At 49.8% G+C, this 12,800-nt stretch overlaps 1 protein-coding gene across 3 annotated transcripts in view; it reads right to left on the bottom strand.

Annotated features, from left to right (window-relative positions):
* Positions 1–12,800, bottom strand: part of fmnl1b (formin-like 1b) — a 23,130-nt gene extending 10,330 nt beyond the window's left edge. The window contains exons 1-9 of one of the 3 annotated variants that reach the window (XM_086194549.1): positions 12,062–12,800; positions 6,469–6,552; positions 5,256–5,339; positions 4,380–4,453; positions 4,192–4,275; positions 3,948–4,091; positions 2,321–2,408; positions 2,101–2,177; positions 1,936–2,029 (exon numbers count right to left, since the gene is read on the bottom strand). In XM_086194549.1, the coding sequence (XP_086050675.1) occupies positions 1,936–2,029; positions 2,101–2,177; positions 2,321–2,408; positions 3,948–4,091; positions 4,192–4,275; positions 4,380–4,453; positions 5,256–5,339; positions 6,469–6,552; positions 12,062–12,217 (885 nt within the window). In that variant the 5' untranslated portion in view covers positions 12,218–12,800. Of the gene's footprint in view, positions 1–1,935; positions 2,030–2,100; positions 2,178–2,320; positions 2,409–3,947; positions 4,092–4,191; positions 4,276–4,379; positions 4,454–5,255; positions 5,340–6,468; positions 6,553–6,720; positions 6,766–9,272; positions 9,292–12,061 lie in introns of those variants that run through there. The other 2 variants (XM_086194552.1, XM_086194551.1) reach the window with 2 other exon arrangements.

Genomic DNA, 12,800 nt, shown 5'->3' with positions numbered 1-12,800 from the left:
GTTCTTCTTGTGGTCATGTGACCCAGAAGCGTCAGATCAATACCAGATATTATGACTGGACGAGACCAGTGAGGCATGTGTCCTGTTCCTGTGACAGTTCACAGGTGCTTCAGGTATGTTCATGGCCGCGTGTCCTCGTCCCTGCGTCACGCTGTGCAGCATCGTCGCTGTGGCTCTCGCTAACTAGCGGGACTCTTCAGCACCGGCTCGCCGCCTCCATGTCTCGTCCATGTGCAGCAGCCGGCCTCGTCGCTCGGCCTCTGCCTTTATGCTAACTCATGTCTGCTAAATAATGCAGCGCGCCAACCCGACCCAAACAAAGCCCACGTTCTGATACTAGGGGACACATGAGCCCGGCCCTGGCTGCACGCCTGCCCGCCTCTACTACCACTTCCTCCCACAGATGCTGACGTGGACAAACAAGTTCCAGTCACCGTGGAAACTGATGTCACACAAGCCACCAGGCAGGAAGGCTCCACCTCCACAGTACAACTGAACAGGTAAACTCAGAGCACCGTCAGGCCACAGGAGGGTCGCGCTGCTCTCACTGATCCCTCTGCTGTTTTCTTCACATGCAGTGAAGCTCAAATTACTGGAACAAAGTCCTCAGATGCTCCGAACGTCCGCGTTTGCCAACCCATCCGGCTCTACGTTCCTCTGACAAATGCGTCTCCGACTGAAATCAGGGCTGAAGTTTTTCTGCGCCTCTGAGGAAACATGAAACATCTCTGAGCGCATGACAACGAACAGAACGTAGCTGATGAACCTCACTGAGAGGTTTTACTCAGGAATCGTTGGGTCTTCACATGAAGTAAATTTACATGAAGTCACCAGAATTCCTGGTTTTTAATTCGTACCCTGGAAGTCGCTGTCACCGACACTCACTGACTTCACCGGGTTTTTCATGAGCGTCTAAATCCCAGCAGTGTTGTCACGAGGAAACAAGCAGAACGAAGCCATCGGCTCCTGATGTCAAGCTGTTGGTGGCTCTGGGCTTCCCCGGGTAAGAGAAGAACCCCAGTGCACCTGAGGGGAAATTCCAAATGTCTCATTCCTGTTCAAGATCGGAATCAAAGCTTCAGACATTCCGGCTCGTTGCGTTGTAGGTGTGAGGACGTCAGCGTGTCGCAGGGCAGGTTTCTAGCATCCCTTGCTAATAATAGAGTGCCGCCGCCGCCGCAGCAGGTCAAGGTCAGAGGCTCCTCCACAAGTGTGACTCATATTTACGTCTCATCGGTCGCCTCCGTCTGGCGGCGGGACAACTGGGCAGAGCAGCTGACGGGGCGCCAGGGAGATGGGGGGGCCGGGGTTCCCTGTAAACCAGCTGGTGTGTGGGGGCTGTGACACTCATACTGCCTCTATGTTCAAGTTCAGCTCAGTTTAAAATAATGTCTAAATGAAGGCTGAGTTTAACGGAAAAGCCTGCTGTGGAACGCAGTTTGTTTTAGTTTTAGTGAAATGAAAACCGCATCAAGTCTCAAGGTGTGGCTGATAAAAGCCACATGGAACCACACCAGGAAAGAGACATCAGAGCGGCTTTATGTGGATTTGAACCCGGACCTTGACCTTCGACCTAGCCTGACCAGACCTTGACCTTCGACCTAGCCTGACCAGACCTTGACCTTCCGATGTCCAAATGTTACATATTTCTCAAGAAGCCAACAAACGTTCCCGGCATGTTCCCTGAGGTTCTCACTGTGGGGGTTGGGCTCGTGCTGCGTCACATTGGTAGAATTATCAGCTGATTCATCGTAAAGACGTTGTATCAGCAGTAGCGCGGCGTCAAGTTGGAGCCCAGACTTCGATTATTGGCTGGTTTTGAATCTCATGGTTGTGGTGACGGCAGAGAAATGAAGGTGGTTTTCCTGGCCGTGTTCAGACCTGCGGGGGTTGAATCAATTTGTAAGGGTTCAATGTGGTTTGAGGACGTCTGACCTCTTTGAAGTTGTCGAAGGCGGAGAGGATGATGTCATGGCCTCCTCTCACCAAGCACACAGCAGCCAGAAGCTCCAGCACCAGCGCCTTGGTCCTGACAAGCAGCAGTTATTAACGCTTTGAGTTAAAAGTCTGATGAAAGTCAAACCTCCACCTCCGTCTTACCTGGGGTTCCTGTTGTTGAGGCCGAGCGTGATCTCATTGACGCAGCAGGGGTGCTTCATCACCTCGTTGAACCCCGACTGACAACACAAAGACATGTAGACTGTAATCACATGGTCCATCACCTCCATCCGACTCTTTCCTCGGATCGTTGCGTGACCTCAGGTTAACATTTAGTTTCCTGCTGGCGGCGGCTTGACAAGGAGCAGACGCTCGTAAATACCTGGTAGTTCATGATGGCGCGTAGACACATGATGCAGAGGTGAACGTCGTCCTTCTGGCTCACAACGCGGGAGTTCCTCAGGGCTTTCCTGTGCCGCACAGTAACACCAAGTCAGTTTGGTTGACATAGCCTCATCATGACAGAGGTTATCTGAGGCCACACAGGTCAGGTTTAGACCACACGTGTCAGGTCCAGGCCACACAGGTCAGGTCCAGGCCACACAGGTCAGGTCCAGGCCACACAGGTCAGGTCCAGGCCACACAGGTCAGGTCCAGACCCCACGTGTCAGGTCCAGACCCCACGTGTCAGGTCCAGACCACACAGGTCAGGTCCAGGCCACACAGGTCAGGTCCAGACCCCATGTGTCAGGTTTAGACCCCACGTGTCAGGTCCAGACCACACAGGTCAGGTCCAGACCCCACGTGTCAGGTCCAGACCCCACGTGTCAGGTCCAGACCACACAGGTCAGTTCCAGACCACATGTGTCAGGTCCAGACCCCACGTGTTAGGTCTAGACCCCACGTGTCAGGTCCAGACCACACAGGTCAGGACCAGACCCCACGTGTCAGGTCCAGAACCCACGTGTCAGGTCCAGACCACACCTGTCAGGTCCAGACCCCACGTGTCAGGTCCAGACCACACGTGTCAGGTCCAGACCACACAGGTCAGTTCCAGACCCCACGTGTCAGGTCCAGACCCCACGTGTCAGTTTTAGACCCCACGTGTCAGGTCCAGACCACACGTGTCAGGTCCAGACCCCACGTGTCAGGTTTAGACCCCACGGGTCAGGTCCAGACCACACGGGTCAGGTCCAGACCACACAGGTGAGGTCCAGACCCACGTGTCAGGTCCAGACCTCATGGGTCAGGTCCAGACCACACCTGTCAGGTCCAGACCACACAGGTGAGGTCCAGACCCACGTGTCAGGTCCAGACCTCATGGGTCAGGTCCAGACCACACCTGTCAGGTCCAGACCCCACGGCCCTCACAACAAGAATTTCTTATGGTCCTTTACATTTGCATGAAATGGAAATTTCACAGACAGAGGCCATAATGTTTGCATGTTTAATGACATTCGTGAGTCCCACCACCCAGAAATAAGTTCCGTCCTTGAGGACCGGGTTCCCTCGTCTACACCTCAAAAGGTTTTTGATAAAATAACTGAAAAATGAACATGAGCTGGAGATACTTTCATGTTCGGTTCTAGGACACCAAATAATCCCATCACAATAATAAAAGCTTCCTGTTGGACTACAAAATTACATAATTCCTGTGGGGCTGTGTTAACAATTCCCAGGTCAGTGTGGTTTAACAAAGCACACACACACACACACACACACACACACACACACACTGGAGTCGAATGAAGGTCACACGTTTCTCGCATTCACACTGAAACCGGTCAAACGAACATTCGGAGCATCACGTTACTGAATTCTTCACCATGACAAGGACGTAGCAGCTTCGCGTGAACCAGGTCACACGTCTGAGGCTGCGCATCTTCATGCTGCATCCTCATCTGCCACTAAAACTCTGGTCATTAAATGTGTGATTACTAAGTAGGAGTCTGGCACCTGTAGTTGGTGTGTGCGAAGGTGGATGTGTGTGGCAGTTCACAGCCCCTCACCGGACAGCGAAGGTCTTGCTGGTCTTGGTGGAACTCTGAGTTGGGGAGTTACTGGCGCTTTTGCTCAGATCTTCCAGCGATTTCTCCGTAGTTCTGCTCTTGTCCGTGGGCAGCGTGCCGTTGTCCAAAGTCTCCGCTTCGTACCTGTCAGTCACAGTTGTGATGACACAGGTTGGCTTGTTTGAAGAGGTGTGACAGGAATCAGCTGAGAGGAACTCTCAGAGGAGAGAGAGCAGGTACCTACGTGACGGCACTGTGGGCGAAGGACAGATAATCCACCAGAACGTCCAAGCCTTGATTCTCCTCACTGAGAAACTCCTCAGCCCATCTGGAAGGGGAACACTACGTATTTCAACTTGGTATTCAATTTTTAATGTACATGATTTCGACTTGGAGAACTTCCTCTCCCACAGGGAACTGGTGTGAACTCACCCGATGTGATTGGTTCTCAGGGAGATCTCCAGTTCTCTCAGGACCTGGGTGGACTCCTGGACACGTCTCTTAAACTGGCCAAGACACACAGGGTGCTAAGACTTCACTAATGTCCCAAAAACCTGGTTCAGAGGGGAAGGGAGCAAGCTGAGGAGGAGCTGAGCTCCCTGGAGGGAGACATCCTCGAGCAGCTCAGGGACATCGTCTACTTTGTGTGACAGACTAAAGATTTGATCTTTTTGTCCCATGAGGTTCCTTACGAAGCCTCGCATGATAAAAAGACACAACATGTACGGCCATCGCTGTAGACACCCACTGACCCACCAGGGAAGTGGCGAGGAGGGACGCCCTCCAGCGAACACCCCAACGCTCTCGTTGGAATGTTCGCCACAAAAAACAAAATAGGATGTCCCCATAGAGTCACGGGGAGGAGAACCATCAGGCCGTCGGCAAAGCTGCTCAGTAATTCCTTGACATGTCCAAAAAGGGATCATGCAGAAGTGTTCAGTTTCACCCCTAAAATTCCTTGTTGGAATGTTGCAACGTGACCATCAAATAACGTCCTGCTGATTAAGTTCTCCTGCTGAAGTGTCAAGAAGCATCATATACATCTAAATTAGTATTTTTAGAAATAGTCGCGCCTTTCAAGAGAGATACAGAGTTCCCAGATCGTTCCCCCATGTGTGAGGTGGATATTATTTAGCAGATCAAGTTTCCAGTCTTTATCTCTTGACCTTTCTACAGTAAAGAGACACAATTCCTTCAACATTCCTGTTTTGCCACAAAAAGTGACTGTATTTTTCCAGTGTGATAGCAATAAAAAGCTGAGAGAACATGGTTTCCCCAGCGGAGATGCTGGAGTTTGCAGGGTCGTACCTTTCGACTGACCCCTCCATGGTCCAGGTGACTCTTGAGCTTCTCGAGATAGGCGGAGGGCGGGTTCTTCACTTGGAACCGTTCCTGCAGATGGAGAGAAAAACACGCCGAGCTCTAATTATATCTGATTTCCGTGCTGCAGTGATGGGACCAGAGGGCAGAGATGGGTTTGATTACACAGCTTCACATATGCAAATGAGTTTGATCCGAACAAGCTTCCAGAGTCGCTCTACGGTGAGGAGCCCGTCATCTGAGTCCTGACATTAATGATGTTCTTGTGGTTCCGTGCGGCTTGAATCGCCAAGGACCGAAGGGAACGTGTCTGGCCTCCATTCTCTAACCCTAATTAGTAGCAGTGAAGAAAAGCTGCATGAAACAACTCCAGCCTCAGTCTGAAGACGATAAACCGTTCGCTGTTCGTTATCTCAAACTTTTGTTTTAGGTTTGTCTGTTGAGCAGAGATCGGTTGAAATCTGTCATCAACACCAGCTGAAGACATTTTAGCGTTTTGTTCTTGGACATAATGAAAGCCGGTCATTGCTAACAAACAGTTGGAATGGACGCCGTCACCCAATCAGAACTCTTTGCTTCAGGCGTGTTTAAACGGGGCTCCGTGTGGGCCACTAGCGTGCGAGCTGCTGTCTCTCTAATAACAGACCGTGAGTCTGGCTAGCATGACGTTAGCTCCTTGGTTTAGCAGACTAGGAGTATTTGCCACCATAACCAAGTGGCATCTGAGATGGGTCAAGCATGTCAGTTGTGTAACAGTCATCTAGGACACTAACGATGTTCCAGGTGACATCAGACCGCCAGGTGTTACCGGGGAAACTTGGGCTTTGGAAAGTCTTCATATTAAAACGTGAAAATAAAAAGTGACGATCTTAATTTTGTTTCTTCGCCTCAGTGCCTCATTAAACCTGCATCCGACTTCATGAATTGTCTTTACTGATTAAAACCGGACAGGTTAAGAGAAAAGCAGAAGCCGAGTGACGGCGGCTGGTGTCCTCTGTCCCACCTGGAGGCGGCCTGTTCAGGACCTTCCTGCAGTTTCTATGGGGACGTTCAGTACTGATGAGCTTCCTCCTGCGTCGGGCATCAACGAAGTGTTTTTATATGTTGAGGTTCCTCGCATCTGAATCCCCAACCATGACCTGGATTCCACAAACTTCCAACGTTCATTTACTCTCATGGAGCGACACCTGGAAGAACCCACCTGGTCACAGATCAGGTCCCACTTCTTCTCGTTGTCATACTGACTGAGGATCTTCACCTTGTCAGGGGGAAGATTCATCGTGTTCTGAAAACAGATGGATAATTATGAGGGAGAAATGGTTAATTTTCCATTTATTTTGTGAGGACATTGAAGTCATCTGGCTGTCTATTCTGTCTCGGTCATGATAATCTAAGGGACCAGGACAGCTGCAGGTCACATAGTCGTGAGATCCCTCAACAAGCTCCCTCCCACCTCAAATATGATCCAGTTCTGTTGGAAACACATCGAAACATTTGATAACAAATTTGTCAAACGAGGTCCGGAAGACAGCTAACGGCTACATCCTCGGAGCGCCTCCACCCGACTCCAGGGTCCAGAATCTACAGTTTGATCCAGAGCCACTAGACTGTAAGATATAAGAGGCAGGCATGCGCGCACACACACGTACCACAGAGCTCACATGACCTGAACCTTCCACGAACATTACAATAAAAGTGAATGAAGTCAGAGTTAGTCTGGAAAACGCTCGCAGACGCCAGTGAGTCGTTCCTCAGAAAGAATTGGTAGCAGCTGCTTTTTGAGGTGGATGAAACTTTGTTGGTCACAGAGTTTCTGAAACATCTCGACAGGAGAGCATCTCACACACACACACACACACACACGTTAATTCTCTGCTGGTGTGACATATAACAAGCAGATTCCAGCAGCTGACGCATCAGCTGAGCTAATAATATCTCACACACTGGTGAAACTGGGCTAGTCGACGGGAGACTCAAGGACGGCCAAACAAATACATCTTATCAGTTTCCCCCTCCTCAGATTTAGTGACGGGAACCTGAGGGTCCGTCACAAGGCCGCGGCGCGTCATCATCAGGCGGCTCAGGAATGTCCAGAAGTGGATACTTTGTGGTGATTTTCTCAGATAAGCTCCTGCAGCACCACATTCACTTTTTCCACTGTGTGAAATAATTCATGTTTAAAATGTCAAGTTTGGATGCGCTGTGTGCTGCTGTACTACATTTGTTTCATTCATTGCGAGTAAAAGCTGAAGCCAACATGTAGAAGACTTCTTGCACGCTGCAAAGGACAAAGAGTGGATCAATGGTGCTGGTTGTGAGTGGTGAGCAGCCGGCTCAAGAAGTGCTGCCGAGGTTTGGCACCGGAGGAGAAAAACAACCTTTGGACTGAAGTTTACTGTGGAATTCCTGGTACTGATTCACCTCCGAGAGCCCGTCTCTACTCAGCCAGATTACATATTCACATTACATGAGCTGTTCTTCAAGGCGAAAACACGTTTACGCCTGAAGATGTAACACATCCTTGACTCCTTCTCTAGATGATCACCTTCAACTCAAACACGAACGTAATGCTAATGATTAGCTGCTAGCGGTTATCATCGTACTTGAGTTGCAGGTGGCGCCGTGTTTGTGTTTTTCCCAACCATAATTTAAATTTTACAACCAGAGAAAAAGAGCAATTAAACTTGAACACGTGTCGGGGTAATTTCTGGATTATATCACAACTCAAACATCACAGTTGTTGGAAAACTGATTCGCACATAATTAGCATTTTTCAACGAGACAATTATGAGCGATCACGCTACGTGAAGGTAACTCCGGGGCTAAAATGGTACCATATGCTAATGGTTAGCTCCTAAAGCTTATTCATTAGCGTATGCTAATAAAGTTGCAGAAAATGTAATATTTAGTTTTCTCCATAATTTCCCTTTAACAACCAAGAATGTTGAGGAAGTGTGGAAGTAGTTCCATGATTCAACTCAAATGCCTCATGCTAACAGCTATCCATTAGCATGTGATACTGGAGTCATGTCAAGTAAGGTTTGTTATTTCGCCAGACACATTAACAATAATGAGAAGTTACACTTTCTAACATAATTCATGTTAATTTTCTGACAAACAGCAACTGAAACGTCACATGGTTAGCCTTTAGCTACTTCCCAGTGGGCCCAACGAACGCTGTCAACACATGCAGTGGTTTTAGCATCCTGCTGGCGTCTGACAGGGTTGAAGTCAGAGCCAATCAAACTCTCCCACATCAAAGTGGAAGCCCCCCAACAGCCTGGTTGTCCGTAGCCTTCTAGCTGTGTCATACGCGACGCAGTGGCGCCAAAGGCAGTTCACCCAGGAGTGACTGTGTGTCTCCCTGCTGTAAACCTGATCTTGATGGTAAATGGGCATGAAGAGATTGAGTCTGTAATGACGAGGCGACGCGGATGTGAAGGTTGCTGCAGGTGTTGAGCTCCCTCTCTTCTCTCTGCCAGTAAATACACAAACCCACAGCTGTACATTTACAATTCCACCCACTGCCGCAATCCCTGTTGGGAAATATGCAAAGTGTTATGTAAAACCCTGAAAAAAAGTGCTCAATGTAAATTTGGACGTGTTTTGAACACTCAGGATCCCAGCATCGATTCTTTCTGTCTCTGGAAACACTGCAGCAGTGAAATCAGACGCAGGAATGACAAGGAAATAACCCGCAAGCTCAAATCACACCAGTGCAGCATCCACCCTTCAAACACACTCGTGTCTCTTTGAGTCTCTGCAGAAGGAACCACAACCAGACACACACTTGAGAACCCATGACATGAACACATACGTGTGTCCCCTGGAGACGTCTCTTTTTTTACCGTCTACTCTTTGTTTCCCTCCATAGTTTCTCGACAACCAGAACCTCTCAGATGCCCTCTGTTTATTTGTCGTCACCAAATGTAACCCAGAACCACCTCAACTCACAGTTTCCCCCCACGCCAAACTCCCATCTGGACCAAAGGACGCGCTGCGTACCCTCAGGTTTCTCCTCTTCTGACGCGGGACGGGTGAAGATATCTGGTCAGCGTCACTTCGTGTATCTCATGAAAAACCTCTCCTTGGACGTAAAACATGGCCTGCACTGTCAGGCTGACTTCAGAACTGTTCATGTTCATGAAACCTCCGAGTCAGTCCCCGACCTGTTGAGCCTCTTTTAGAGACGCGCCACTAACTTCCTGCTGAGATGTGGCGCCTTGTATCAGGACACTCCCGTCTTATCGAGCGGACATTTGAGCCTTTGATGTTGAACAGCTTGTCCTCCCAGAGGGACGCCACTAAATGAAGGGCTTGGCGATGGCTTCGCCAAGGGAATGGATGAACCTGACGACCTTGTTTCTCTTCTTCGGTGGTGCTATGAGGTGTCCCACCAGGCGGGTCACAATCAGTTTTTCAGTTGTGGACCCTGCCAGCTTCAGGTGGACCAACGTGATGTCTGTACACCTGCAAATCTCCAATGGTCCTTGCACATGGCCCTGGTAAGAACCTCCAGGTTTCCGGGGGGGATTTCAAAGTCCCTGGTAGAGTTGATTGATCATCACCTGGAGGATCACCTTCCCCTTCCTTTCCTGTAGATCTGACAGACCAGTTCCTGAGCACATGTCACAAACTGTCTTCCTCACATCTGGCATCTCACTCTTGTCGAGCGTCTCTGCGTCTCTCTCCTCTCTCTCTCTCTCTAAACACATACGAATGTTCCTCCTCTTTTGTCTGAGGCCCCATTTCTTCCCTTAGTTTGGTGAGATGTGTCCTCCTTAGCAGCAGGGGGCAGTGTGATCGGTCCCCCACACCACGTGCTCAGGGTAGTTGTTTAATTCAGCTGTCTTTGTACAATTCTTGTATTTCTGTTCAGCTCCTTATGACTAAAGAAGGGATAATACAGTTGATAACCCTGCTGATTCAGCGTCTTCAGTCCTATAAAATCTGCATCGATGTTTCAGGGATGTTGTACTGACAGGAAGGACACGCCACCTCCTCATCAGACTTCAGGTTCACTTGAACTGCCTCGATGGAAGGAAGTCCCACCCATCAGGGCTGTGATTGATCAGTGCTGACCTCCGGGAGGCTGTTTCTAAGAGAGCGATCAGCTCAGCTCGCTGTCACTCATCCTCCCTCGTCTCAGTTGGTAGGACAACGCGGAGGAATGCAGTTAATCACACGGCGAGCCGTCTGGCCACATGTTGAACATAGCTGCATTATCAGACCCCAATCTGTCGCTGCCTTGTTGTCTTGGTCGTCGTCACCGTGCAGGCATGTGCTCAGCTTGTCATTATCTTGTAAACAAGAGACAAACCGGCTCAGTGAAAGACGGAGGGAAGACAAAATCAAGTTCTGGACGACTGCTGGTCAAGCGGCGGTATGACATAATGACCCTCACATGATGGCATTGAAACCCCCGTTCACCCTTCAAAACCCCAAGAGGATTTTTTTTTAATTATACACAGTTTATACTAAAAGTTGGTGTGTTCCTTTAATAGCACTTGTGTGTAACCTTGGTGATGAGTAAGAGTTTGAAATGAGAAACAAAACAAAAGCGTCCATGTAAACACAAAAATATTTACTAATATTTAATGAGGGTGGAGTAGGTGGCGTTTTACGGTTTTTAACATGTCACACACGTATCTTTTGTCTTCATACGTGTGTGTAACCACAGGATTCTGTAATAATGGAACTTGACATTCCAACAGTAACGGCCATTAATCTGCAGGGATTTGCTGCAGTTCAGCCACGAGGCCTCTCGCCAGGTCTGTAAGGAGCGCGATGCTGTTCTCAGCACTGGAAAACAACATGGATGAATGTGTCAGAGCAGCCTGGGACATGGACCAGAGCCACCGCCGGGTCCCCGCGGTCCTCCTTGTTACGTTCTAGGTTGATTTAGTCGTTTTGGCAGCTAAAAAAGGGTCAGAAATGTCTGTTATTGTTTAAACAGCAGCAGCGAGGTGAGTCAGTGTGACTGCCGTTCAGGGGCGTGGCAACACTCTGCCGTCTCTGCCGCCACACCCCTCACCGCATCATTTCTCCCGTGATGAGTTGCCTCGCAAGGTCAAAGAGCCTCATGTTTTGAGTGGAACTGGGGAGCTGGAGGAAAACGTGCCGGCGAGGATGACCTCCTCGTCGGCCTGAGAAGCGAAGCGAGCCTGAGACGTGTGGTGAAGCAGGTTTTTATCGTAGTGGAAGGTTGAAGGAAATGGTACCTTGAGAACGTGGCTGATCAGCTGTGTTCACCTCTTCCATCTTCCCACTGAGCAACATGGCCGCTACCAGCTGGCCGCAAGACCGCCATTATTGGCTCGTCGGCGGCTGGGGGTGCTCTTCTTCTCCATCTATGTTTAGTCACCCTTTCAGTAACGTTGCCTAAACCGGCATCTTCCTGCATCGGCTGCTTTATTTGCTCCAAACCAGGTGGAATTTCCTTTTTTTAAATTTTATTTCTAAAGTTCACCTGATGATTCAGTTTTTTTCGAGCTGATGCAGTTCCATGGAGCAGGCAGTTAAAGCTAAACACCAGCAAAGTACACCAGAGTACTTCAGTTTATACAGCGTAGATGTCAAAGCTCCTGTAACAGGTACATGCCCCCCCGCCGCCAGCCTAAAGCTGCAGTAAGCCCCAGCATAAAGAACCTCTTATGTATCTTTCCACGGTGGCGTTGAGTACCTGGCACCGCCATAAGCCTGTCCTGAGGACGTGCAAGTTTCCAACATATTCCACATTCCTGGTCTCTTTGCATTGTTGGGCTGCTGCTCTGTGTCAAAGTTGACCAACTCACCAGCACGGCGCTGAAGCGTTCCTGCAGCTCCTCCTCAGGTGGCAGGGGCAGCTTAGGTGCGGCCGGTTGTTTCTGAGGCCCTGCCACCGGGACCAGAGGGGTAGACTTGCCCTCCTTGGCCTGGGGCACTTCCATACTTCCTTCTGTGTTCCCCATGATTGTTCCCAAAAGAAACAAACCGCTTCTCGTAGTTCTCGACAGCACTAGCTAGCCAGGTGGATGGAAAGGGCCGGATCTAGCGATAAAAGGCTCCGTGTGGCCTCTGACCTTCACTCATTTCCATGACCCCCGTCTGTTGAAGTAGCTTTCATTACTCGTCCATAATCTCGAACGGGGAGAAAGCAGCAGGATGAAATCCACCCCTGCGCCTGAATGAGTCTTTAGAGATCCTGGTGCCTTATGAAACCCTAGAGAGAGGGAAGGGGATATCCTGAGAGTGACAGGCGGAGTGACAGCTGAACGAGTGCAAGAGAAAAAGGGGAGGAGAGAGAGAGAGAGAGAGAGAGAGAGGGGAGCTATCGTACAGGTCAAGGCTGCAAGATGACTTCCCTGCAGGTGGAAACTACTCCAAAAGCTGCAGTGGTGAGGAGCTGATCAGGTCTGGAAGCCCTCCATCTGCTGCTGGATACCTTTGGGGGTCTCCAGGCCTTTGATGTCCATGTCCAGAGGCCTGGGGCGCGAGGGGGGGGCAGGCAGGGATCCAGCAGGCAGCCACTCTTCACTATCTGAGACGGGACAG

Source organism: Aulostomus chinensis, chromosome 23, assembly GCF_037954235.1.
Source record: "Aulostomus chinensis isolate RoL2024-O1b breed Wild chromosome 23, RoL_Achi_v1.0, whole genome shotgun sequence".
Taxonomy (NCBI): domain Eukaryota; kingdom Metazoa; phylum Chordata; class Actinopteri; order Syngnathiformes; family Aulostomidae; genus Aulostomus; species Aulostomus chinensis.
Note: the sequence above shows the minus strand (reverse complement) of the source record. Positions and strands in the feature narration are given on the sequence as shown.